Source organism: Varanus komodoensis, unplaced genomic scaffold (genome assembly GCF_004798865.1).
Source record: "Varanus komodoensis strain SLA01 unplaced genomic scaffold, ASM479886v1 scaffold74, whole genome shotgun sequence".
Lineage (NCBI taxonomy): Eukaryota > Metazoa > Chordata > Lepidosauria > Squamata > Varanidae > Varanus > Varanus komodoensis.
In genome coordinates, this window is record NW_025336401.1 from 918,158 (window position 1) to 944,891 (window position 26,734).

A 26,734-nucleotide genomic window follows, 5' to 3' on the forward strand; every position below is an offset into this window, starting at 1 on the left:
CATCTCCCCCCATATACACCAGCCCAGACTCTGAACAGTCCTTCTCCATGGGCCCCCCAGAGGATGTGGGGAGGGTGGCTACAAAGAAAAGGGCTGTGCCACCCAGGCATGGAATGACCGTCCCCAAGACGCTCACCTGACCCCGGCATGTTGCGCTGCCAGGTGGAGACCTCCTCATTTTCCCAGGCAATTTGCATATTCTGGTTCTGCTGTTTTAAATCTATTCGTGCATTTTAATTATTTGCACTGCTGCTGTGTTTCATTTTGGTTTTTATTTTGATGATACGCTGTAGTTTTAACATGTTTATATTCTGCTTTATTGTATTACATTTTATTTCTCTAACTGGTTTAAACTGCCCAGAGTTTCGGCTACTGGGCAGTGCAGAGACATAACACATAAACAAACAAGTGAACTCCCTGATCGAGAAAAATATCCATCTGGGCTGAGAGAGCTGTTTCAAAACCTTTAAACCTGAAGCTCTGGTTCTCTCCCACCTACAGACTTTTGTACAACAGGTCGCCTCATTTCATCTTCCTGCAGCTCAGTTCATACTACCCTCGTGCATAAACATTTCTATGTGACACACTTCAATCTAAGAGAAAAAGCAGCTTTACTCTCGGGGCTTCCACAAAGAAAGCTCGGCAAGTTCGTTCTTCCGACAGTGCCAAGACTTCTACAGCACTTCACACAACCGCACTTCCCAAGTTTCCTTGGAAGGAACCATTTTCCAGGAGGCAGGACGCATGGCCCTTCGCTGGAGACTGGGGCAGGAAGCGGCTGAGGCAACTGCTTTCCTCAGCCCAGCTGAGTTCTGCCTCTTCTGCACTCTAGGAAATCGTTGTGCCACAGAGGAGCAGGGGCAGGAGAAGGGCTAGGGCAGGCCAGGCCTTCCAGCCCAGCATTCTGCCCACAGAAGTTCTCCGCTCCCACTTTTCCCTATCAGCAGGCCAAACGGGAGGCGGCACTGGTCCTTCGAACATACCCAGGATTATATTCTCATCGTTCGGGTCCAGGGTCAGAACAGGCGGAGCCAGGACGGCCTCCATCGCCTCGTCATCCCAGATGATGAGGTCCTCCCAACGACCATAGACCAGCTCTTCGTTGTCAATGGGGAAAATGGAGAACCACGGCTTGTCTTCGTCCAGGGCTGCTGCAAAGAAGCAACAAGGGTGCTTCAGTCATGACCCCCGTGTCTCCCTTCCTGTCCCCCGCTCACCCGGAAGAGGCCTAAAGCCTCCCCACGGGACGGGATGCCCCAGAGGCACTCAAGGAGAGAGCGCAGCTCTGAGTAACACTGCATGGCCCGTTTTCGCAAGAGAACGGGTCCCATGCAAAGGAGGTGCCTGAGACGGTTCAGAGGGAGAAAAGACCGGTCATTGCTTTGCATGCTGAAAAGGGAACTTCTGGTATTGCCACCTGTCCAGATTCTTCTCTGACCCACCTCCGTAACAAAAGGTCCTGAACTGCTTGGATCGAATTGTGTAAGATCAATATGTGGCAAGTAAAAATCCTACCGGCGCCAAGCTGCTTCTCAACTGAAGCGCGGGGCAGCCTTATCATAGGTCCAGATCCTGGAGGCGAATGCTGCGCCTCGCACAGCCCGGCCCAGCCCACCTCTCCTCCTTACCCTGCTGCTCCGGAAGCTGCTTCTCCTTGCCCTTGGCGCTGCCCAAGACTCCGGCCAGGCTGGGCTTCTGCACCAGGGGGACAGGCAAGCGGCTCAGCCCTGAAAACGGAAGCGAGGGAACGCTGAGGAGGTGCTGGCGCTGCTGCCCCCGGAAGCCGCTCAGGGACAGGCAGGCAAGAGGGCTGCCCTACCCTGCTGGGCGTTGTAGGCAGTGGCGTTCCGGGTCATGCTGGAGGGCAGCCAGCCCGCCAGACTGGCGCGCTGCGTTTTGGTCCCCTTGTGCTTGATGTCCTCCCCGTTCCAGATCACGTCGTCCTCCCACTGCAGCTGGGTCACCATGAGGAAGTGCTCGTCCGCCAGCAGCTCGTCCTTCTCGGCCTCGGAGCGCTAGCAAAAGAGACGCATGCTGCCACGGTGCCAGCGGGCCCGGCTGCTCCCCCTGCAGGGGAGAGGCACGCAGCCCCTGCCAGGGCTCTCCCTCCCCGCTCACCTCCTTCCCCGTCGCCACGAAATCTTTCAGCTTGAAACCGTAGTCAAAGCCGCTGCCGTCCTCAGGGATACCCAGCATGTCGTACCAGAGCTGGGCGGGCCCGTAGCGCCATTCCGCCACCCTGGGCCTGGTGTCGGCCACTTTGTCTGCATCCCCGGTTGACTGCGAGAATTTTGACTCCACGGGTGCCATCATGGTGATCTGCAAGACAAGCCGGGGCGGGGGGAAGCGAGGGGGCTCCCACCAAGCTGAGGACACCCTAGCGCCCCCTCTGCAGCCCCTCACAGGGAGCTGGCGGAGGCATGCTCCTCCAGACACCCCGCTTGCCCGGGTGCTCTGCTGGGAGAGCATGGAGGCTCTCCAGCATGCCCGCCCCCAGCCCCGAGAGCGCTCCCCTGTCCACAGCCTCACCTCATCATCAGAAAGGCACTGCTCTGGCGGAGGCGGCGGGGCATACTCATACTCCCAGGGAGACTTCCCCTCCACGCCCACCTCGGCCACACTTTCTCCATTCTGTATTTGCGCTTCAGGGACTAATTCCCGGTGCTTCTTTTTGCGCTTCCGGCGGGCACTGCGCCAGACGGATGGGATGTTCTTCCCTGGGCCAAAGAGGCGCAGGAAGCGCAGGACCTGGAAGGAGGAGGGGGGAAAGGAAGGGCCGGAAGTGTGTCCCAGTACAGAGAGAGGTCCACCCTCGGGCCACGTTTCCAGTGCTCTGGCTGATGGCAAGAGGGCGCCTGTGGTGGCACACCTCTCTCCGTGGGTGGCAGGACGTGGGGCAGGGCTGGGCCACCTGTGCTCTCCATCCCCCATCAGCCCTCGTCACGGGCGGGGCGAGGCGAGGCACGAAGGCCAGCCTCTTGGAGGGCCGAAGGCTGCCTGGCAACAGACTCGAGGAGCAAAGGGCACCATGCTGGCTGGCAGGAAAGGCGGGTCGGCCCTCCGGGCATGGCTTGGGCACCTCTTTGCCCTGCAACGAGACCACTGGTCCATCTCCTGGCAGGAGTCTTCCCGGGTTCGGGCACCATGCAGAGAGGCTGGGGACTGAACCAGGGACCTGCTGCATGCAGAGCTGCCATGGAGCCACAGCCCCTCCTGGAGGAGCAGCCTGGCAGGGCCGGCCACCGGGCGGCTCCGCCCACCGAGCGCTGCTCAGGCCTCTGGCAACCCAAGCCCGTCCTGGAAGGAAGGCCCGTCAGCGCGGGATGGGGCTCTGCCTGGGCCAAAGGCCAGGGCTGGGACTGGCCTTCCCCGGCTGAGCTCTGCACAGCCGCTGGGAAGGCCTCGGGGCCCCTGGGCTCGTCACTCTGCACTGGGCAGCGCGCATGGGCCCCCTCTCACGTCCCCCCTCGGGACGGCCGGACTAGCTGGATCCGGGATAGAGAGCCGAGCGGAGCACCCAGCGGCAAGTGCTGAAGGGGGGGGGGGGGGGGGGGGGGGGCCAGGCTCCCCCGCAAACCCTGGGGCCCCCCCGGGGGGCCCAAGGTCTTCGGGCGGGGGGGGGGGTTTCCTTCCGAGGGCCCCACCTTGCCTGGCCGAAACTCGGGGAACAGCTCAGTGACGCCAGGCAACAGCTTCGTGGCATCGCGCTGCATGATGCCCGCCAGTGGCAGCGTGAGCTGGCCTTCCTTGGACTCAGACGTCCTGGAGGCCCGGGACCCGGTTTCCGATTCCGAATCGGAGGAGCTGCTGGAATCCGCCTTCTCTGAAGAAGCAGCGATGATGGAGGGCAGGATGATACCACCACCATCTTCAGACCCTGGAAGACAGCACGTGCCCCGGAGGAAAGGAAACAGGCCCTCGCCCCTCTCCTTGTGAACAACTGAGACGCACCTGACTGGCTGCACCGAGAAGCTGATCCTACAGCTAACCTAGGGACCTGTGGCCCGCTGGCTACTGTTGGACTAAAATTCCCATCCTCCATGGCCACGCTGCCTGCAGCTCGTGAGAGCTGGAATGCAAATATATATGGAGGGAGGTCCTGAGCACTTTTATAATCCTCGGCCTGATCCGGCACAACGTGCTTTAGCATCTTTGAGCAAACACGCAGATCCACGCAGCCCTGAGACAGGGGAGGAACGAGGAGTGGGCTTCAGAAGTGCGGTCAGAGGGCTACCTTAAAGTCTGCTTATGTTTCAAATGGAGGACTAGCCTCTGCTGCAGTCCCACTAAAAGCTTGAAGGCCTCCAGCATTCACAGCCCACCCTCAGGGATGCCCACGCACCGGAAGGACCCGGATCCTTCTCATCCTCTTTTTTCAGTGGCACTGGAGGAGGGGGAGGGGGAGGCATCAGCTTGGAATCAATGTCCTCAGAGTCAGCATCATAGTCGTCATCGTCATCGTCTGAGGGGAAAAAAGGGAATTCACTGGGCAGGCGCCACGTCGCAACTTTGATCCATCTCCCTTGCTAGAGTCCACCAGTGCAAACAGCCACCATGCAAAAGCGTTCTGTTCCCTGAAACCCTGCTGCACTCAGCTGCTTCTTCCTATATGTGCTGATACAAGGTTTATGCTTCCCTTAGTTTGCAATTGATAATAAAACCATCTGAAAAGCAAAGAACAGCATACCAAAAATATCTGTGCTTCACATGAATAAACAATCTCCTGCTAAGATCACAATTAACTGGATACCTCTACGCGTAAATAGCTGGAGGAGAAGAGGAAGACCGAAAAAGACCTGGCATGAAACATTCCAAAATAACCTAAGAAGTATCAACCTTGAATGGAAGGATAAAAAAATGGTTGGTGCAGACTGTACACTCTGAGAGAAACTTTTAGTCCAATGAACTTTGCACAGGACATAAAGAATGTCAAGCAATTCTTTAACATCAGCCAATTTTAACTGTATATGATTAATTAATTAATTAATTAATTAAAACATTTCTACGCCGCCCCTAGCCGAAGCCTCAGGGCGGCTCACAGCATACAATAAAATACACAATAAATTAAAATAATAACAATTAAAATATATACATTAGAATAAAATAAGCCGCCCTGGCCAAATAAAATTCAATAGTATTAACATTTAAAATGCTGCTTAAATAAAAAGGTCTTCGCCTGGTGCCGAAAAACAAATAACGACGGCGCCAGTCGGACCTCTCTGGGGAGCGCATTCCATAACTTAGGCGCCACCGCTGAGAAAGCCCTCCTCCGAGTAACCACCCTCCTAATTTCCTTCACTGAGGGCTCCCGGAGGAGGGCCTCTCCCGCTGATCTCAGGGGGCGGCTGGGCATATATGGATGTAAGCGCTCCTTCAGGTAAATATGTCAGTTTTATGCCAGTTCATGGAATAGCTAATTTATTTTGTTTAGGATTTAGAATAAATCTGTAATCCGCCCAGAGACGACAGTTATGGACGACCTATAAATTTCCTAAATAAATAAATAAGGAGAATGTAAATGTCGATCGGCATCTACTTCAAGAGTTACAACAAGGGTTGTACAAGAAAGTGTCTGCCGACAATTACCTGCTTTCTGAATTGGCTGAAGGCTGCCCATTGCCTGCCGGTACCTGCGACTCTCATCTTCGGCCACCTCATTAATGTCAGAATAATCAACAGCATCTTCAGTGCTCTTAACCCAGCCTGGGTGAGGGGCAGAATGAGAGGAAACACCCAATCACACAAAACATGACAGATAACACCTCTCTCCTGTCACACTCCCTGGACACACACTTGTTAAGGCCACACAAACACGAACACGGATTCTGCCAGACTGCCCCAGCCTTATGCAATCCAACAATTGGGAGAAAAGGGGAAAAGCAAAACAAGCAATGGGAGGAAGAGAGCGCTTTTGCTTAGACAACAAGAATACACTCTCCTCCTCCTGACAGAGAGCTGGTGAAGGCAATAGAGAAAGATGATATACGTTTGTAGTTTTTATTTTTTTAATCCAGGTGCCTAGTTGAGGTTTAGTTTGTGCCAGGGCCCTCCAGCAGCCCTGCTTGCAGATCCTCTTCAACTGTGATCGAGGAGAGTGAAGAAAATCTGCAGCTGAGGATCAGGAGTGCGAATGACTGAACAAATCCCAGACCATCATTCCACTGCCCACACTGCTCCTCCCCAGCGCTGAGGCACTTTCTGCAGCACTTCTAAGATGCGCGTCGGATACCCGCTAGAAGCAACCCATGAAGGTTATAATCAGAGAAGGTTTTCAAAGATAAGCAAGCAACCATCACTGGAGCGCCAATTCAACCTGTTGAGCCCATATTTCACACACATACAGTGGTCCATTTGTCTGTGAGACCTTCCTTACCAAATCAGCAGAGCAAAAAGGTCTCTCACCTTCTTCATCCAGTTGGACTCCATCTGTCTCAGATGCATCATCTTCAGCAGCTGTGATTTCAGTAATGAGGCTGCCCAGCCCCAGGGCCCCAAGTCCAGCCAAGTGATTTTTTGATTCCTGAGGGAGGGAGGGAAGAAATGAAAAAGATTTGAAACACACTGCGCTGTTTTAGAAGAAAGTAACAGTGTATTAAAGATGATATAGTCAGGAGACCATAACAGAAGTACATGTTGGAAACGTATACAAGGTGGAGCAGATATTTGGTGGCTAAGTGGATGTTTGCCAAGGAGGGGTCCTCCAGTTCAAATGCAGCAGCTCTGGTTAAAAGGAAGCAAGGGTGCAAGAAATCCACTGCTGAGAACCTTGAGAATCACTGTCAGCACACCACACTGGATTAGATGAAGCAGCTTCCAGCATTCAATACATGTTTGGAAAGTCCCTTTTCTGTGCAGGCAGTGGCCACCGGCCACCTCCTGAAAGTCCAACAGCAGGACACGCCTGCGACAGCTCCCTCCCATCCGTGTGCTCCACTTCTGGGATGCAGATAGCATTCAACCATCAGAACTAACAGCCCCAGAGAGCGTTCTCCATGGGTTTTCCGATCCCCTTCTAAACCGGTAGACATCGCTACTGCCACATTTTCGGGACGTGAATTCGCAGCAGATGAGGTCCAGCCAGGCGGAAATCACGGAGCTGCCCAGCGGAGACGCCTCTCCGGAACCTGCCACAGGCGCTATCGCTTGCCGCCCTCCAGACAGGGCCGCCTGCACCGCGCTCGGCCGCGGCCCGCAGGACCCGCACGGCCCGCCCCGCTGTCTGGCGCCCCGCCCCGCCCCGGCCGCCGGCAGGGGCGAAGCCGCCCGAGGCGCCCACCTGGTCCAGCAGGCCCTCCCCCTCCAGCTGGCCTTGCTCGTTGATGTTGCCGAAGAGGAACCCGGCCAGGGAGAAGGGCGTCGCCCGGCCGCCGCCGCCGCCGCCCGCCTCCTCCTCGCTGTCCGAGTCCGACATGCCAGCGGCGCGACCAGGCGCCCAGCCGCGCCACGCCGGAAGCGGAACCCGCGACCTCCTGCGCAGGGCCGCCGAGACGGACGGCTAGAGCGGCCACTGGGCGGGCCGCTCGGGCGCCGCCGCCGGCTCCCGTCAGCCCTTGCGCGCGCCGCGCCGGGGGAGGGCCGGTGCGGGCGGGAGGCCGAGGAGCGCGGGGCCGGGGCTGGGGCCGCCCCAGGCGCCCCATTCGCGGCAGAGCCGCCGCCGCCGCCAGCCTTGCCAGGCCCGCAGGAAGGCCAGCATCAGCCGGGGCCCGACGCCGCCCAGCCCCGCGCGGTCGCCGCGGCTCTTCCCACCCCGCACAGGCCTGTTTGGCAGCCGTGCCCGGCGGTGGGAGGGCGCCCAACTGCCTCCGAGCGAAGCGGGGTCTCCGCAAGAGCGGTGCCCCCTCCCTCCGCTGCGCCACGCTGACAGGGGCCGCTTTTGCAACGTCTGCTCTTTTCTGGTTGAGTGTTTGGTTAGTTCCGAGGGGCAACATACATCCATTTTATTACACAATTTGGAAAATCGGCTGCCCACTAGCTGGACCAGATGGGTCTGCTTTGACCCAGTTTTTAAGAGATGGGGGCAATAGAGGTATGTCTCTCGTGCACTTACTTTTTTGGCAGTTACATTTGTAGCAGGCATCTCCCCACCACCACCACCCTCAAGTGGTCACAGGATGCAAAACCAAAGCCAAGGCAGCAGCAGGCCAGAGAAGCAATGCATATCGACGTTCTTCCCAGGCATTTTGGTCAGGGCAGTAACACTTCAGCAGCGACTTGGCAGCTGACAAGGAGACCCTTGTAGGATGGAAGAGAATGATGCGATAACTTCAAGTAAGGCTAGGTAATTGACAGTCTCTGCTGCACTTTCTCTGGCCTCTAAGGAAACAGCACCATTGTTTCAACTCTCAGCCACCTCTCTTGCTCAGAAAGCAATTTTAGGCATGACAGGATGCATCCTGCCCCTAAATCTAAATAAGTTAACTACATAAAAATGGGCATTCTTAAAAACTTTTTTATCGTATTAGAGAAAAAGATGTTTGCATTCCATACAAGATGCTAAAGAGGCTTACCTCCAATCTTAAGACAAAAGCTTAAGGGAAAGAGAACACACCCATATAATAAATGAAAATAACCAAAGAAATTATGCAAGAAAATGCTTTATTACAATTTAATTCTGCATAATTTAAAAATAACTTTGTTAGTCGCCGTACAAATGTCTTTTAACTATAAAAATCAGTTGCCAGTGTATGTTTCAGTACCACAGTGTCTCAGAGTTTCCTTGCACAGTAAGGCACATGTGGCCCACCCAGCCGCCATGTAAAGCCTCAGTTCAGCCTTGAGAAAGCTCTTTCATGAGAGGTCAGAAATCCTCCCCCCACAGGGCTCCACAGCACTGTGTGGTGACAGGGATGGCTTTCCGTGGCTTTACAGCTGGCATGTTCTATACACTAAGCTGAAGATCCACTTGCAGAACTATTAGCCTGCAGGGACTGGTCCCCCACAGTCTTGTACACAGTGATGCTTTGCCTGGCATTGAGAACGGACTGGGACACATTGGTGAGGCCAAGCCAGCATCGCCGTCAGTTCCTAGTTGCCCAGAAAGTTCATCACCACTTCATACCCTGAGAATGGTCAGATCAAGGACAAGGAAACCAGACTTGAATCTCTATGTTCGGGGCACAGGGAAGAACACCACAGTTTAGTTACAGAAATCCAGTCGCGTTAGTCTCAGCTCCCAGAACGTCTAGGTGTACATTTGGTTTATCCATGATAGGCATGCAGAATTTGCACACGGCCTGAGTTCTGATCCTGCTCCATCACTTGCGCATCTGGTTAGCAGCAAGTCAAGCAGCTCACAAGCATTATGATTCCCAATTCAGGCCAATTTTCTACTCCACTGGTACACATCAGAATCACAACCATCTCTATCACATAAAGCATAGCTAATTCGGAGTGGGGCCAAGCTAAAAACAGGACAGAGTTCTACTTCTCAGCATTATTTTCTTAGTAGCACCACTGCACATCTATGGAGAAGCTACTCATAACACTTTCTCAGGAACTGCCATTTGTAAACTTGTTTGTCAAATAAACAGCTGTCCTTGTCAAAACAGAGAAGCTACAAAGCATCAGATTCTCTATCTTGATTCAACTGAAGAACTTGAATTTGGCCGTACTGTCTCAGCTTAGGTGAAGTGTTTCCTAATGCCACTAGATGAAAACATTGTTCATGAAGCTAAATGGAGGCACATGTTTAAAAAATGCATAATTCTTTTTCAAGAAGGGAAAGTTAATATTTCAGTGAAAGTTAAACCCTGCTTATATGCATCTAGATTGGGTACCAATCTAGATTTAAAGAAGTAACCAACCAGAGCAGCATTTTAATAGTACTCACACTTGACTGTCGTTAAGGCAAGCAGTCATTGACCTTTACCTGCAGAAGGGAAAACAGTAATAACAAGAAGGCACAGAAACACCACTTTTTAGCATTAGCAGTCAAGTTAAAAAGGAGGGTGGCAGTCAGCAAACAAGCTTGCTCCTAAAAGGCAAGGCAGGTCTTTCCCAAAAGGCCACGTTCACAAGGGTTAAGGCCAACCACAGCTTTTGCCAGAGGAGGAGGATCCTTTGCAAAAGCATCCCCTAAATGGTGCGAAGGCCAGCCAGTCCAGTGTCTCCTTAAGGGGACCTGTGGTACAGTAAGCTTTTCTTATCGCCATGGCCAGACAGAGCTGCCATGGCCATCTCCTCCTAGAGCAAGCGTGATGAACGTATCATCTTTGAATGAGGAGCTCTTTTGCCAAGTTCGGAAACCTCATGCTGTGCAGCATAAGCCCAGCTTAAGAGGTTGTGTGTGGGGGGGATGTGTATTTGAAAGAATGCTTTGGCTTCCTGACATGGAGGAAGGGCAGCTTCCGAAACAAACACAGGATTCCCTAACCTAGAAAGCCAAAGAGACTGATCTGATTCCCAAAAGCTAATGCTATGAAGAGGGCACAGCTTAATTTCACCTTATTAAACAGAGAGGCTCCCTCCTTTGCACCTGCTTAAGTGTGCTGTTACACAGGGTATCTGCTGGGCCTCACACACAGGGGAGAAATTTTAAAAATCAGAATGCATTTTTGGATGCTCTCTAACAACCTGACATGATTTCTGGAAAAGCACAGCTCTGTGTATGCACAAGACAGCCGACTGATGCTGAAATGGATAGTGGAAGCCATGGCACGTCAAGAAGAATTAACCGCAGTCTCTTTTAGAAGGACCGTATCTTCGGTTTCGGTAGCAAAGAAAGCGACTGGCTTTGAGGGAGGGCCTCCCATCTGTTGCTTTCCTCTTCTGAAGCTACAGAGGACGACACAGGCAGGGACGGGGAGGATTTGGCAGGTAGGCTGAGCCTTACACCTGGAAGCAGGACATTCCTTTCAGTCTCTGGAACTGGTGCCTGAATTGTAGGAGTGCTTGCCATAAGGAATCTCTCTTCAAAGCCATTAGTGCAAGATGCAATTAGATTAAGGAGGCGACCTACAAACATCCCAAGCCCGGGGTCTTTGCTCCGCTTTCCATGAGGACTACAACAGAAGACACTTCTTGGAGTTCTTCTTCGTCACAGGATACAGAACGGCGCGCACAGCTTCCGCAAACACTTCTCTCACCCCCTCCTGGTTCAGCGCTGAGCACTCGAGGTATTTGACCGCTCCGATCTGTTTGGCCAGAGAAGTTCCCTGCTGCGGGGTGGTGGGGCCCAGGCTTTGCTCCTTCAGCTTTTTCACCGTCTCCACGTTACTCCTCAAGTCCCTCTTGGTGCCGACAAGCAGGATTGGCACGTTCGGGCAGTGGTGGGACACCTCGGGGTGCCATTTGTGCCTTACGTTGGCATACGAGGAGGGGCTCCCGATGGAAAAGCAGATGACAAACACGTTGGTCTGAGGATAGGAAAGGGTGCGCAGCCGGTCATACTCCTCCTGGCCTGCTGTGTCCCAGAGGTTCAGACTAACCATCCTGCCGTCCACCGTCATCTGGGCACTGTAGTTGTCGAAGACAGTGGGGATATATTCCTCCGGGAATGCATTCGTGGTGTAGCTGATGAGCAAACAGGTCTTTCCCACGGCGCCGTCACCAACCACAACACACTTTATCGTCTGCATTCTTGCTCTCTGTAGGGAGGAGTCCTGCGCAAACAGAGACACAATTCAGAGGAAGCCCGGCACACTCTGAAAAAGGAGCTTCGAGGATTACAAGAATAGTTGACCCTAGACAGCATAAGGAGCAAAGGATGGTCGTATCCCACCCCACCTCCCCGTTGTCCTGGGACTGCAAAGCTGAAGGAGACATGCTGTCCTCTGCCATCATCAGGGGCCAGGGGCAGGCTGAAGCCCTGCCCAGAGAGGCACCAGGCAAGGGGCAGGCCGACCTGGCCCAATCCACTGGGCAGAGAAGCACTGCAAAGAGACTGCTCGTGCCCCCGCTCCCACCGTCCGAAAGAAAACTTCCCCCAGCCTCTTGCCAAGCCCACGCTGGCTTCTTCTCTCTCCGGGGGACCCCAAGGGGTGCTGCGTCTGCGTTTGTAAGCTGAAGCATGTGTGTGGAGGGACTATATTTGCGTAAACACAATCTGGTGAAAGCTAATTTGAAGTTCATTTGATCGGAAATCAGAGGATAAATCTCAACGAACAGTATGTCCTAATGTAAAGGCAGAAGAAAAGATCAGGCCAAGGAGCTCATTACATCGGTTCCTAAAGACACCACCAGCAGCCTGAGAGCATTCTTCTTTTTAAAATTACTTTATATAGTACACTACTTTAAGAAAAGCATGCTACAAATGCATTAACCATAGGAGTGAAGCACAGCAACAGAAAATAGGTCATTTTTCAGACGTTATGCAAGAAAAGCAAATGGCCAGCCAGGAACAAGCCAGAGGCAATTAGAGAACAAGCCCAAACCTGGCTCAGAAAGTCATCCCTGCAGCAAGAAAGGCACGGCTCTTTTCTGGCCCTCATCAAGCATCTCTCAGCATCACGATTTTTAGGGACTGCAATGTGCTCCTAAGCAAGCCCTACTCTAAACAGAACCCAAGTACCTTGGAGACATGCTTTGCCCGGTGTATTTTAAATGGGGACTGTTGTATCTCTCTCACATTTTGTTTTACCTGTTTCCAGCTTCCTGCTCTTGGAAAGGTAATCCTAACAATCAAGCCAAAGCCTCCAAGGGTAAGAGCAAGAAATGAATGTGGCACCCCATGATTAGCTTTCCAGTCTGTTCCAGCTGATTGGTACAGTCTTAACTTTAGTTCTCTACTGACAAAGCTAGAGTAGCACAGGGGAGACCTTCAAGGTGAAGTCTTCTACTTGGCTGCGTTAAAACTGCCTGCCAGCCATTCCACCTTGGCGGAGGATCCACCCCTGCAGTCTGAGCTCAGCAAGAGCTTGAAATTGAGGATCTGTGATGGAAGTCAAGCCTTTTCCAGCACCAGGAAGGCTTTCTGGGAAAACACAAAGAACTGTTAGAAGCAGGCCAAGGACAGATTTTTCAGTAGGCTTGAGCGGTGACCAAAAGTAATACTATGAACATGTAAGAAGCTCAGAACAGGAAGGGTTACTGAGAAGAATTAGAGAAGTATTTTTACAAATGAGGAAGACTAACACTTTGAAACTATTTGGCACAGGGGGAGTATCTTAATCTGTTTTCCACTGAAATATTTATGTATTGCAATAATATGCATGCTCTCACGTACTTGCCAGGGACGATCACAAGAAAAACGTTAATTACCAGTTTGAAAGTGCCAACTTTGAGAGAATTAGCAATTAGCATATCTTCATTGTTACTAAGGAATTTATGAAATGGAAACTTTGCCACAGAAAAATGAAGTGCTGGAAAATATTTCTTCCCACAGCATTTACTGCAATTGTCAGTACTTTCCAAATGAATCTGCTGCAGTTGAATTTCATTCCTGGACATAAGACCCAACTGTTGCACACTCTTGCATACTGGAATTGCTAAACTAGCCTGAACAAGAAACAGCCCTTCAGCCTTCTTCCTCAGAAGGTACTATTTATCTCTGGAGATGCTGCTTCCTGCTAAGCAAGACCCCACCCCTGAAGATGACATGGCCTGTTCCAAAACCTCGCAGCCGAACCACTTCCTAGGAGAACACATCTTCACAGGATAACGCTCCGAGGAGGAGCGCCCTGCAGCCCTGCCTTAAGTCTCTTCCCTCCAGCCTTAGAGTGACCTTCCCCCTACCTCACCAAATCTATAAATCCAGGTTTTTTGTTTTTCGGGGGTGGTGGTGGGTGGGGAAGAGAAATAAGAAGCACCACCCTCGCACTTCTCGTCCACACAGTGGCACTCGTCCATACAGAGCTCTTCTGAATTTTCCCAGCACGTCAGCATCTTGCAGGAATATCTTGCAGTCCATGTTTTAGGGACATGGTGTTCTGAACCAGGAAAAACAATGTGACTGGTTTGCGCTATTCTTGATGGACGGACGGACGGACGGCCACCAAAGAGATGCAGTCACAAACTGGGAGGGAGAAGTGCGCATGAAGCCACCCACTGGTCAAGCAGCGTCCCAGCGCGAGCTGGCAGGCTGGACATGAAAGCTGGGACAGGGCGTGGTGCTAGGCCCTCCGTATCTAGAACGCGCCAGACTGGGGAAAGCTGCACTGTGCATAAGGCCATGAATGCCAAGCCTCAAGGACTGGCTAACTTGGGTCTGGGCTACTTCTATAGGCACATATCAAAGTGGCATAAGCTACCATACATTCGCATGACAGGCAGGGGAGCTCGAAATGGGTTGCTAGTTCACCTTGGGTGGAACATTCACTTAGAATATCTGTGAGCTACTCTTCTACCCAGACTAACAACGCGTCACCACAGTTTATCCTTAGGCTTTCTCTTTGCCCAGCAAATGTTCTTCAACCCACACGGCTCCTCAACCCACTTCAGCCCCATACGTTAAGTGGAGGCAAACCACGCGCACTGCAAAGACGAGATCGCAGGGGCTGCTTTGAAAAGCAGATCTGAAAGTGCAGCTGTGAAAAGGGCACTCCAAACTCACTGTCTGTCTCCTGCTGGAAGGAAGAGAATGTGGGGCTGCGTAGCCACAAGCCCAGCCCAGCTGCAAAGCTTCCTTTGCCACAAAGCACCAAAAGCCCTCCTGGCCCACCCCGTTCTCCAGCCCCCTTGTCCTCGCTAATGTGAACAGCTGCAGCTACAGGCAGGAGCTCGGCTCACCTGGCATCGCAAACACCGTCCCTTAAGGCACAGATTTCACTGTCAACGGCTGCCACTTCCAGGGAGGAAGAAGACAAACCACTCTGGGGCAAAGCTGCTTCCCCACCCATCCCAGCAGCTCTGCAAGTGGGAACGCTCAGCGGTGCCTCCCTTGCGGCTCCAGCCCTGCACGCACCTCTCCAGCCACTCACAAGTCCACGTATCCGTGCAGAGCCTGCAGGCTTCCTCAAGGGGAACTCCTCACGGGCAGGAAGCAGGTGCTGTTCATGCTTCTGCCAGCAAGAGAGCTCTGGCAGGCCACCAGGGAGAGGCAATCACTCCAAGGGGGCTGTAACTAAAGTCAGTCCAGAGGCAACTCAAAATAATTCCATACGACTGAGCACACGAACAGCCGCCAACACAGCACCGATTCCTGATTTGTGCTATTCGGCATCTAGGCGAGGCACCCCAGGCTTTGTTGGAAGCAGGCCAGATGCATCAGGCGTCAGCTCGGTTTGACCTGCCAGCAAGGTTCACCTGGCATGCTGCACCGCCTGCTGCCCCAGCCCGATGGCCCTTCCAGGGGAGCACTTGGGCTGGGCGGGCCAGAAATGGCCAGGCCGTGTTGCTTGGCCCCCGCTCTCATCCCTCTGGGTAAGGGAGTTGTGCAACAAGGAGGGCACGCGTCACCGAAGAGCAGGTGAAAAACCAACGTCCCTAGGAACAGCGGATGCCAGGGGACGCTGCGATGGGGCTCCACAGCTCGAGAGCACTGCGGGCACCCAGCTTCTCTGCCAGCCTGCTCTTTCGCTGGCGGCAGTAACGCGAGGCACAGGCTGATCAAGCTCCCCTTCATCCTCTGAAAACCTTCGCTGACCAACCTGGACTGCCAGGCTCCCATTCTCCCGGCATCCCTATTCAGTTAGCTCAGGGGCCCTCCAACTTTTTCAACGGGGGACCAGTTGAAAGGTGCCAGCAGTGAGCGCGGGCTGCCAAGGTGGTGCCGGCAGGGGAGGCGCGGGCTGGTGAGCGGGGGGGGGGGGGCGTGTGTGGCAATGCAGATCATTTTCTCTGAGCGAGTCCAAAATGATCTCTGTGCAAGCAAGCCGCTGCCTCGCCGTGCACCCACACACCCGCACTCGGCAAGTGCAAAACTTCTGAGGCGGGCCGGATACAGAAAGAATCTGAGGACCCATGAGTTAGCTCCTAAACTCCGCTGTCCTCCATATAAAGCTTTTATTGGCTTCCTTAATTGAATTTTTAAAAGGAGCATGACCCTTAGAAATACATCTAAAAGCCTCGTTTTAAAGTTTGACAGAAAGGTGTCCTAGCTGAGAGCTACCCATACCTTTTCAGAAAAATGGGATGGAGGAGAAGGGAGGAGGGGGTAGCATGGCCTGACAAAGCAAGCCTCGCGGCCTGGTGCCAACAGCCATCACAGGAACAGGGTGCAGGACGGACCCACCCCGCTACAGGCTGCAGAACTTCCAGAGGCTTCGACTTCGTGCCCGTGCCCTCCCCACTTTTCAACTGGAACACACACACACAGATTCTTATTTTGCTGATATTCTTCCAGCTGGCTACCGAATAAAGTAAGAGGCAGAGGGAGGAGAAAAGCAATACGGGTACCAAATCAACGCCCGAGGAGAGTTTGCCATAGACGTAGCCCCATCTGAAGCCCATCTTCGAGATGGCTGCCAGCAACACACCTGGGAGGCTCCCGGCGGACTCGCGAGCGGTCCTCCACCCCGTCCCAGTTAAGAACCACCCTGATGCCGCTTCCCGCGGCCCGCAGAGGCGGCGAAAACGCCAAAGCCCAAAGAAGTGCTCCAAGCCGCGCTCTCCGGCAAGGGAAGCTCCGGCCTTCCCCAGCCGCGCGGTGGGAGGGCGCTGCAGAGGCGCCGAGCTTCCACTCCCATCATCCCCCGGCGCCCCCACGGCGCCCCCCACCCATCGCCCGTTGGGATGGCGGCCCGGCAGGGCAGCGATGGGAGTTGGAGTCCGACTCTTCCGCGGCGCCCCCCGCCCACTCCCAGTCGGGGAGGGGAGGGGAGGGGAGGGGAGGGCCGCTTCGTGGAAAGAGCGAGCCGCCCGCCCACTCGACCGCCGCGGCTCCGGCCCGCCGCGCAGGCCCCAGACCCAGGGACTTCATCCGGGACGGGCTCCCGGCCCCGACCTCACCTCAGGCCGCGCGCGCTCCCGCGAGCTGCACCCGCCGCCGCCGGCCGAAACGAAGTTGTATCCGGCAGGGGAAACCGCGCCCCCTCCCCGGCCTCGGCAGTGCGCCTGCGCCATGCCCCGCTCCCGGGACGGGAGCACGAGACCTCCGCCACTGGGGCCTTCTGGGAATTGTAGTTCCGAGGCTGGGTACGGTGGCCGGGAAGCGCCCCACCGTCCGTCCCGCGAGCCCACCGGCTTTTCCCTGCAGCGGGAGCGGGCACCGGCGCCGCAGCTCCGCCCGTGCCCCGCCGTTTGTCCCCGCAAGGCGCCCTGCGCGGCCCGCACACGCTCCCGCGACGGGCCTGCGGGGACGCCTTCCCTGGGAGCCTGGCGGGGCGCGTGGGGCGGGCTGCGCGGGCGCTCCGCTCCGCTCCCCCGTCCCGGCGGCGGGGCGGCTCGCGACCGAGGCGCCCCCTTGGCCGCCGCCTGAGGCGCTCGCTCGGCAGCACGCGGCCCCCGCTGAAGGCGCGCAGGCCCGAGGCGCGCTCGCTGCCGCAAGCCGAGCCTGGTCAGCCGCCCCGCGCGGCGGCTTGGCGCTCCCCGCCGGCTTCGCAGCCCCGCTTTCCTCGCCGCGGGCGGGCGGGCGGGCGGCTGTCCATCGGCGGCTCGGGCTCGGGCCCGGGCCCGGGCCAGCACGCGCAGTGCAGGCGGGACTCCCGGCGTCTCCGGGGAAGGCGGCTGCCCGAAGCCCCGCGGAGCCCCCGCCCTCGTGATGCGGGGCTGGAGGGGCGCGGCCGCCCGGTGCAAACCTCCCTGGCATTGTTTCAGGGAAGCCACACGGTTTGCTTCGAGTCGGAGAGCATCGGGGCCAGGCTCCGCTTGCAGAGAGGAATGGGCTCGACTGAACGGCACCGAGAGTTTTACCAGGGGGAGTGAAAGCGGGGAGAGGGGCAGGACCCCGGATTTGCGAGGCAGAGCGTGAAAGAAATGCTGGAAAGCAGCGGGCTCTTGCAGCCGGGTGTGCGTGTGCAGGACGGGTGCTAGTCTGTGCAAAGATCGTCCTTTGCCCACCCATCCGTCGAGGAAGCCCCCCAGGGCATGTCAGCAATTGCCATTGTCTCATTGCGCCACCACTCGTTTTCTTCCAGGAACTGCAAGGCCCTGGTGTGACATACGAGGTCCAAAGGAGCTCCTAGTCTCCGGGCGCTCTTAAGGTTCAGTCTGCGGCATGTTGAAACGGAAAAGGCCCTGTTCTCCCTACATTGCCCAGCCATCTGGGAAGAGCTGCTGCGGTGCGGTGACCTGGTGCCGGGCTGGAGTTTGGCAGGCCCAGGTTCTAGTCCCTACTCGACCATGAAGCTTATTGGGTGACTCTGAGCCCATCACGACTCAGCCTGACCTACCTTACAGGGCTGTTGTGAGAGTAAAATTAGAGAGAAGGAAGACTATGTAAACTGCTCAGGGTACCTCACAAGAAGAAAAAAGTTGGGCTATAAGTGCAATATAATAACATCATCATTGTGCCCTAATGAGGCTTTTCGGATCCATCCCCGGCTTCTCCAGGTGGGGCTAACCATTAACCTTGCCCAAAATGATGGTTAGAGAGCTGCGGTTATCAGCCTATCCCGGGCTAGACGGAGCCAGGGCAGGGACTCGGTGGAAGGCGGCTCCTCACATTCCCATGCACAACCTGCGCCCTCCCTCGGACCCTCTCCGACATGGGCATCCGGCTCTGGTTGAGAGCCGCTGTGGCGCTGCTCCCAACTCCTCCGCCTCGCCTCCAGCTGCTCGCCCTGCAAGAGGCCTTGTGCCACACACAGCGTGGCTGCCCGGACTGGACGTGCGCAGCTCGTGTGCGTCCTGCCGGCCAGGAACGGCTCCCCGGGGACGCCAGGTGCCACAGGCAGAGTCCTCTTTGCTTTTCCTCACACAGGGAGACGTTTCTTTTATTTCACGAATGAGAAGCAGCGACAGCAGCGCGCAGAGAGGAGCTGGGGCCCCAGCAGGCCGCTCCCACACCCCTGCCCCTCCACCTGTCCCCCTCTCAGACTGTGCTCCGGAGTCCTTAAGCATCAGGGCCGGCATCGACCTCTGCCAAAGAGCCGCCGTTCCCTCGGGGCCCCTCCGCTGCAGCAGCTGCCCAGACGCAGCACTGTCCAGCGAGTGGCTGCTTCAGGGCCCGGAGGGATGCCCTGGCATGGCTGCCCCCCGTTCGCACGAGGGCTGCGGCTGGAGGGGGCTCTGCTCTGCCTCCGCCCCCCACTGCTCATCGTCTTCCTCTGACCAGTCCAGGCTGTCGTCCGACTCCTCCTGGAGAGCTCCGCCAGCCTCCTGGCCTCCCGAGGCGTCCGGCTGCAGCCCTTGCTGCTGCCATGGGGCTTCTCCTCGGCTCTGCGGATGCTCCAGGCTGGCCCAGGGGATGGGGCTGGCCTTCTTCAGGACGATCTCCACCTTGGAGGGCGCCATGTTCACAAAGCTCTGCCCCACATCGATGACCTGCAGGAAGAAGTGTGGGCTCGGTCAGGACGGGGCAGCCTGGACGGGAGAGCGGGGAGGCACCTTGCCACTCCCCAGGCCCCTGGCCGAGCACCAAAGGAAGCCCCCCGGAGACCAGCGGGCTGCCGAGTCCAGCCCCGTCCTGCTGGCGGAAGGCCGAGGGGGCAGGAGCGTGTGCCCCTCCTCCGCTTGGGGGACAGAGGGGCAACACAAGCCTGGGAGGGGACGGAGACACCCAAGCTGTGGCAGGGGCCACCTCACCCCCTGCCCACCTGCCAGCGGTTTCCACCCAGCTCTCAGAAGCCCTCCATGAGAATGGGGCATCAGTGGGGAGCGGGCCACAGGCAGGGCTCCCAGCTGCAGGGTGCAAGTGACCTGATGCCTGAGGCAGAGGATTCGTCCCACCTCCCGGACGAGCCAGCCCCACGCGGGAGCTGCAGCCCACCCCGCACCCGCGTGCGCCGGACTGCGAGGAGCAACTCGGCGAGCGAGGCTTTTCCTGGCCTGCCCTGCACAGCCCCGAGGCTCTTCCCTCCGCCATATTTTACTCTCTGAAACGGAAGCAAGACGTGCAAACCAAAACCTACCCCCCAGAGCTCCAGCTCCTCCTGGAAAACCTTGTCTCCCTCAAAGACGACATGGGTGTCCAGCTGCAGGGGGGGCAGCACGAGGGAGACCCCTTAGCACATTCGGCACTGCTGCAGCCCCACGCAGGCCTGGCTGCTCCCTCCGGGCCGGGCCGTGGCTCCGTGCGCTGGCGGGCCCTGCCGGCCCCTCTCCCTTACCCCCGTGCGGTTGGCCTTCACGGAGCTGCGATCCGGCAGAGGGCTCTTCGCGTAGACCGTCACCACCACTTGCCCGCCGGTTTGGTGCCAGTCCTGCCGGCAGGCGAGCCGCTGCTTGTCCGGCTGCTGGCCACAGAAAAAGGCAGTCCGCCTTCTGCTGCCCGGCTGGCGGCACAAAGGCCGTGTCCTCCCCCCCGGCCTCGTGCACATGCAGAGACAACGGCGTGGCGGCCAAGCCACGAGCCCCGCCAGCCTTCCAGGCTTCCTGGGTGCCCTCACGAGCCCAGTTGCTCTCTCCCGGCCACCAGGAGCCACCTGGCCACGAGCCGGCCATCGGGGGCTAGCGTTCCAGATGGTGCAGCCACGCCACTTGCCTTCCCGGCGTTTCAGCGTTCCCACGGGAATGCCCTCGTTCCTACCTCTTGGTCATCAGCTCAAATGGGGTGGGGGGAGCAGGGGCTGTTCCTCACCTGGTGCTTCACCCAGCTGTGCTTCCCTTTGCTGCAACCTTTCTGCTCCAGGAACGCACTAAAGTCTGTAGTTTTAATTCCGCAGCAGCTCCAGTATTTCATTCTGGGGAGAGAAGCGCAGGAGCAACCCAGACCGTGGAGTGGGGGTGCTGCTGAGAATGACGCCTGCCTGAGCAGACGCCAGGCCCCTGCGACCCATTTTGCATGTTAAGCAGAATGCCAGGCTGGGCGCGTTTGTGGGCTTGGATTCGACAGGGCCTTGACGGGGGCCTGTCACCTCCCCGCGCCTTTGCCCGGCCTGCACGTTTGCCAGTGAACTGAGCATTCTGCCATGCGATGCCGGGAGCTCATCCTGCGCCACTGACCTGCGCACCAGAGTACCCGGCACTGTCCCATCAGCTGGGGCAGAACGGGAGGGAGGCTGAGCCAGCCCTGGCCGGAAAGGCCTGGGAAGAGGCTTGGCCACTGGCCAGGAAAGCTGCCCGTCTCTTACCCCTCGTGGAAGACGGGCACGCCAGGGTGGAAGGTGCAGATCTGCGAGTCGCTCTCCTCTCCCTGGTAGGCCTGAAAGGGACGAAAGAGCCCCAGGATCAAGCCCCTGGGGGGGCGTGTGGAGGCAGCCCCCCTTGCTGGCAGGGAGGCCCCTGCTCTCCTGCCTCCACGCCCAGCACCAGCCACATCGCTGGGAACCATTTCCCAGTGGAGGGTGCCACGGCTCTCCCGAGGCCCGGGGCCCCAGAGCAGGGCCAGGCTGGCTCTGGCCCATCTGGGCAAGGCGCCCGTCTTGTGAAAGCGGCGGGGGAACCCGGACGACCAGAACAGCCTTGCTGGAGCAGAGGGACAGTTCATCTCGTCCAGCACTCGGCTCAGCGGCCCACAAGCTCCCCCAGGCAGGAGGGGGTGAGACCCCTGCCCCGAGCAACTCTGCGGCTGGTGCACGTGGGCGTGGGGAGCCCTCCCGAGGCTGGCGGTCCTCAGGCAGATGGGACGGGTGTCTGGCGAGCGAGGCGAGCGGAGCCCCCGCCCCACTCACCGCGGTGCAGCCCGAGTTCTTGCAAGTGGTGCCCACGCTCGTCTCCAGGGCTGCCCCTGCAAGAAGGCACCACCGCTCAGGACATGCGCCAGGCCAGCGTCCCCATCCGCGTCCCCGTGAGCCGCAGTCCTCAGGGCCAGGGCCAAGCCCAGAGCCAAGCTGCTTTCCCGGCATTCCCCGCAACCATCTCCGCAGGGCCAAGAGCCGCAGCGGTGCGGCGGGAGGCCTGCGCGCCCCTCGCCCACCCTCGGGGGGCTTGCTGCAGCCTTGGGGGTGGGGCAGCTCTCAATAGCCAGTGCGGTGGGAGGGTCAGACTGTGGACCTGGGGCCCACTCCCCCTCCAGCCAGGAAGCTCCCTGGGCCAGCCTACCTCACGGGGCTGGTGTTGTGAGGACGACAGGAGGCCATTCAAGCTGGCCTGAGTTCATCACGACAGATGGGGGGGATATACATGCACGATAATCATAAAATAACCGAAACAAAAACAAAAAACCCTCGAACCCAGGTCGCCTGAGCCCCAGGCCCACCCCTTACGGATGTGGAGGACAACGAGGTCCACAGGAAGGGGGCAGCCTCGGGGGATTCCGTAGCGTTGCAGCCCCAGGCACGGCACCCAGCCGCCCCAGCAGCCCTCTGCACCTGGGACCTGCCCTCCCTGCCCACGAGGCCCTTACCGGCCCCTGGAGGGACCAGGGCTGAAGGCTGCTCCTTGCGGGACAAGCTCAGCTTCTCCAGGGCTTGCTCCAGAGACCGGGACACCTTTACCGGCAGCAGCTGCTTCGGCTCGTCGGGGCTAGCGAGAAGAGCCCGAGAGAGAGCGATCCAGAGGTGAGCGTTGCCCAGCTGGTAACATGTGCCAAAAAGGTGGGACCCCCCCCCCCACGCGCTCTCCCACAGCACAGCCACAGGGTACGATGAGGTTGAACCCGGCTCTGCCCTGGCCAAGCTGCTCAGACGTCCCCACAGCCAGCCGGGCCCTCCTCCTGCCCGCCAGCTCACCTGGGCCTCTCACGCTGCATCACTTCCGCAGACTTCGGTCCCTGGACGACGACCTCGGTGCTCACCTTGACCTTTGCCTCTGCCAAGGTCTCGTTGAGCTCCGGCGGCTTCTCATTGCTGTGATACCCGCGGGTGCAGCCCTGGGAGAGTGAAATGCAGAGTCTGGCCCCTATTCCAATGGCCCAGCATGCCAGAAACCGCCCCGGGATTCTCCCTGCCACAGCAAGACGTTCCCAGCCAGAGTCCCGGAGGCCCCCCAGCAGCAAGCTCCGCATCCTTGGCCCCCTGCCCAAAGGCTTGTTTTCCTGTTTGAATGGCAGCGTGTTAGCAGCAAAGGCCAACACCCCCATCCAGGCTCTGGGGCACCCAGGGCTTCCACATGCCGGCAGAACTGCATCCGCCTGCCAAAGCTTCGGGGATGGCTGCTTCTGAGCCGTCAGCTGAGTTGGCCGGGAATGAGGACTGTTGCAGGCCAGCACAGCTGCAGGTCCAGGGTGGGGAAGGTGGCATTCGGGGCCCACACAGGGCCACGGAGAGTCACCAGGCCTGGGGTTCCCCAGCTGCGTTCTGCAGAACCCCAGGGTTCCGCAAAAGCCTCATAGGGATTCCGCGGAAAATCTCAAAAATCACATTTAAAACAGATTTTTAAATGGAACCACATGAGGTCAACCATTCGGTTGTCAGTTGCCATCCAAGCTGCAGACAAGGAAATGCATCAAGTGCAGGATTCTACTGCGTAGTGTTGAGAATAATCGAAAGAATTAATTTGGGACAGGACCAGAGAATCGTCTTCTTAATTTGTTCTCTTTAAAATGTTTTCTCTTTATTCCCAAACCTACCATGTTATGCAAAGCACTTGCACAATAGGAACAGATGAAACAAGGAAGAACGTCTGAATTCACAATGCTTAGTAAAAATTGGGTACAGAGTTAGAGTCCCACAGAAAAAAAAATGTCTGCAGAAACGTTCCATGACTGCAAAGGTTTGGAACTGCCGTGCTGGACAGCTGCTGAGGACAGACAGCAGGACGCTTGGGAAGGCCCTGGGGTACAGAAGGTACCTTTATGGAGAGGAATTCCGAGAAGTCAGTGGTTCGTTTCTTGCAGCAAGACCAGCCCTGGGCACAAGGACAGAGTGTAAGCCCTCCAGGCTACAAACATGGGAACCCACAAACTTGGTCGCTGAGAGGAGCTGGTGGCAACCGGAAACACAATTTTGCTGGCCAGCCGGGAAAGCCTCTTGCCAGGCAACGAGAGCAGAGGAAACGCTGCCAGACGGACGCAGGGGCCCCTCTGTGGGAGCCACCCCTCCAGCGGGTAACAGAAAAAGGGCTTCTGCCACTGCTCCCCACTCTGAGAATGCCCCCTCGAAAGAGATCTGCCTGGGGCCATCCATGTATTCTTTTCGGTGCCAGTCAAACACTGATCTTTTTAACAGACATGTTAATATTTGATACCTCCCATTGATGCTACTACAACCTCTTGAGTAAACTATCTGATTGGAATTTAAACTTGTAATAATTTATAGATTAATCATTTTATGAGTGTTTTAAGTTGTCTTAATTTTTAATATTGTGAGCTGCCTAGGGATGCTGTTAGTAAAATAAGTGGCATATAAATATTTGGCTGGCTGGCTGGCTAGGAAGCAGGTGCAGCTGGTCGAAAACCCACCTGAGCGCCTGAGCAGTGACCCCTTCCTCACGGTCCTTGCGGCCACCTCCCCCCCCCCCCCCGCCATGCAATTCAATCTGCACAGAGCTGCCCAGAGGCCCGAGGGCGGGTGGGGAGAGGCCCCCTTGCTGGGAGCGACGCTCAGGCATGGCAAGTGCCATGGGCCACTCACCTTCAAGGCATCGTGGAAGATGGGGACGCCCGGGTGGTGCAGGCAGGCATCTGAGGCAGGGGCAAGACAGCAGAAGCAGCCGCTTCAGTCAAGGCCTGGGCTTGGGTCATCCGTCCCGCAGGTCCGCGCCCGCTCCCACACTTCGCCGGCCCAGACTGGAAGGGAGCAGGAGACCCAGGCAGACCCCTGCAGCTGGCCTTCGGCAGAGAGGGAGTAGGGCTGCTGGAGGCAGCAGTGCGTCCCTTTCTCCACTGGTTTGTCAATCGCAGGAGCGCCTGCGCTCGCTTCAGAGCCGGGCGGCTCCACAGCCAAGGGCCCCCAGGCGCAGCAGCGCCTCAGAGCGGGCAAGACACCCAAGCGCCACCTTAGGGACAGATGTCCCCACGGTTAGTCAGAGGAAGCCAGACCGCTGGACACGTTTCAGCCAGTGGGCCCTGCTCTCGTCACGGCACTCGCTGGGGGAGAAGGCCGCACACGCGGAGTGCGGATTCCTGGAGTGTTTGGCCCGTTAGGCTGCAGAACGATCAATGCGCTCCGCAAGATCATCCAGGGGACCGGGCTTTCCAAGCACCTCCCCTCCGCATATTTGGGGTTCGGTGTGGCCCCTCCCGCCCATGTCCTGGGGAGAGACCGGGAGGCAAGAAGCACCCAGTTTCCACCACTTTGTGAACTCGCAAAGAACGCGCATCCAGCCCTCCTCTGACACCCTTCCTCAGGGCAGGTGCTGTGCCGGGACACCTCTGGGACAGTGGCATCCCTGCCCGCTGGGGCCAGGCACCCGCACCCTGCAGAAGCCCTGGAGAGGACCAGCCGGAACACCTGGGGTGCAGGAGAACTGGAAGCCTTGTGCAGCGGGGTGGCAGCACCGCCCCCCCCCCCCCCGCGGCCAGACAAAGAGCCCTGCGCAGAGAGTGCTGTGGCACCTTTACATGAAGGGATGCCGGGTCGGCACGCTCAGAAACAGTGCACTTTGCCTTCTCCCTAGACTCAGGCAGGGCTTCCCGTAGTTACTCTTCCGTTGCAAGTTGTCCTGAGACATCAGTGACGGATGAGTTAGAAAAGCTTTACATAAGTAAAATAAATACTTCATGAGACCAGAAACTCTGCACATGCTCAGTGGCACTTCTCCTCGCTGGTCCAGGGTGCTCATTTGCCATCTCCAAGCGCTCCAGCTGCTGCAGTGCACACAAAATGGAGCAAGGCAAACACCTCTTGGAAAGCGGCAGAGGATTGTGCTAGTTGCCCTCCTGATCAATCCCTTCAGAGAGGGACTCCAGTCCTGAGAAGAGCTGCATGCCAGGCAGGCATCCAACAGGAGAAGGGCTTTATGCCACTCTGCTAGGAGAAGCGTAACCTGTTGAACTTGCTTGTCTGTTGCACAAGGCTCCGCAGCCAGATATTTTTTGTAGGGGGGGAATATGACACTCGCACATTCCAGGAACGGCACGAGTGTTCTCCGCACTAGTCCAGCGGCCCCTCGCAACCCGTCCCGCACTCCGGGGGCACACTTGAAGCCGAGCCACGCAGGAACGGGCGCGGCGACACGCGTACCCGGTGCCCTGCCCTGCCGGCCCGCCCGCCCGCCGACTTACCCGGCGAGTTCCGCTCCAGGGCAAAGCGCTGCCCGCAGCCTTTGTTGTAGCACAAGAGTGCCATGACCTCCCAGGCCGGTCCCCGGCTCACACCTGGGCCGGCATCCCGGCCACGGGGCCTCCTCCTCCTGCAGCACTCGCTCGTGGCTGCGCGGTGCGCTCGGCTATCTTTAGCAGCAGGAAGGGAGGGCCTGCAAGTGGACACCAGCCCAAAGATGGACATGCCGCCACCGCGGCCGCCTGTCCTCCCGGATCTTGAGCAGCAGGAGGCGGCTGTCCCAGCTGGGGGGCACGTTACACGCGCACGCTTTTCTCCACGGCTCGCCTCCCCCTGCGTGTGCGCGGCCACCCACGCCGGGCACGCCGGTCCCTCCCGCGCAACACGCCCACGTCGCAGGGCTCTGTGATGGCCACTCGGGGCTGCACAAGCGGCTCGCGAGGGGGGAAAGGCAGACTGTGGGTCCGAGGCGGCAGCAAGAACCACTGGCTGCCCGCATGGCCTGGCGCCGGCCTCCTTTCCCGGAAGGCTGGACGGGGCATGTTCAGCCTGGGGTGGGGGAGGTTGCCTGGCTGGGAGGGGAGAACATACTGGCCCCACTTGGGGGGAGGATGACAGGCTCTGCAGTTGCCCCCTCCCGCCAGCATCTTCTCAGGAAAGCTCCCTTTGCCCGGGGTGGCTGGGGGGCTCCTGGGAGCGGGGAAAAAGGGTAGCCA

General features: G+C 57.5%; 3 protein-coding genes across 13 annotated transcripts in view; all 3 read right to left on the reverse strand.

Moving 5' to 3' along the window:
• Window positions 1-8,092, reverse strand: part of TAF1 (TATA-box binding protein associated factor 1) — a 36,215-nt gene extending 28,123 nt beyond the window's left edge. For 4 of the 11 annotated variants that reach the window (XM_044452737.1, XM_044452738.1, XM_044452736.1 and 1 more), the window contains exons 1-10: window positions 7,277-7,432; window positions 6,403-6,520; window positions 5,587-5,703; window positions 4,343-4,462; window positions 3,645-3,877; window positions 2,530-2,748; window positions 2,119-2,319; window positions 1,820-2,015; window positions 1,629-1,727; window positions 984-1,151 (exon numbers count right to left, since the gene is read on the reverse strand). In XM_044452737.1, coding sequence (XP_044308672.1) covers window positions 984-1,151; window positions 1,629-1,727; window positions 1,820-2,015; window positions 2,119-2,319; window positions 2,530-2,748; window positions 3,645-3,877; window positions 4,343-4,462; window positions 5,587-5,703; window positions 6,403-6,520; window positions 7,277-7,411 — 1,606 coding nt within the window. In that variant the 5' untranslated portion in view covers window positions 7,412-7,432. Of the gene's footprint in view, window positions 1-983; window positions 1,152-1,628; window positions 1,728-1,819; window positions 2,016-2,118; window positions 2,320-2,529; window positions 2,749-3,644; window positions 3,878-4,342; window positions 4,463-5,586; window positions 5,704-6,402; window positions 6,521-6,765; window positions 6,982-7,276; window positions 7,433-8,047 lie in introns of those variants that run through there. The other 7 variants (XM_044452728.1, XM_044452734.1, XM_044452730.1 and 4 more) reach the window with 4 other exon arrangements.
• A 486-nt stretch (window positions 8,093-8,578) lies between these two features.
• On the reverse strand, window positions 8,579-16,954 carry LOC123034961 (rho-related GTP-binding protein RhoG-like). Its single transcript, XM_044452776.1, has 2 exons — window positions 16,825-16,954; window positions 8,579-11,600 (listed from the first exon to the last, which is right to left on the reverse strand). Exons 1-2 carry the CDS (start codon window positions 16,936-16,938, stop codon window positions 11,001-11,003), a joined length of 714 nt encoding a protein of 237 aa, XP_044308711.1. The 5' UTR covers window positions 16,939-16,954; the 3' UTR covers window positions 8,579-11,000.
• Window positions 16,955-18,717: 1,763 nt separating this feature from the next.
• ITGB1BP2 (integrin subunit beta 1 binding protein 2) lies at window positions 18,718-26,097 on the reverse strand. Its single transcript, XM_044452763.1, has 11 exons — window positions 26,021-26,097; window positions 24,429-24,478; window positions 23,647-23,703; window positions 22,587-22,726; window positions 22,262-22,380; window positions 21,588-21,643; window positions 21,048-21,118; window positions 20,555-20,657; window positions 20,085-20,210; window positions 19,887-19,949; window positions 18,718-19,299 (listed from the first exon to the last, which is right to left on the reverse strand). Exons 1-11 carry the CDS (start codon window positions 26,082-26,084, stop codon window positions 18,976-18,978), a joined length of 1,173 nt encoding a protein of 390 aa, XP_044308698.1. The 5' UTR covers window positions 26,085-26,097; the 3' UTR covers window positions 18,718-18,975.
• Between the last annotated feature and the right edge of the window lie 637 nt (window positions 26,098-26,734).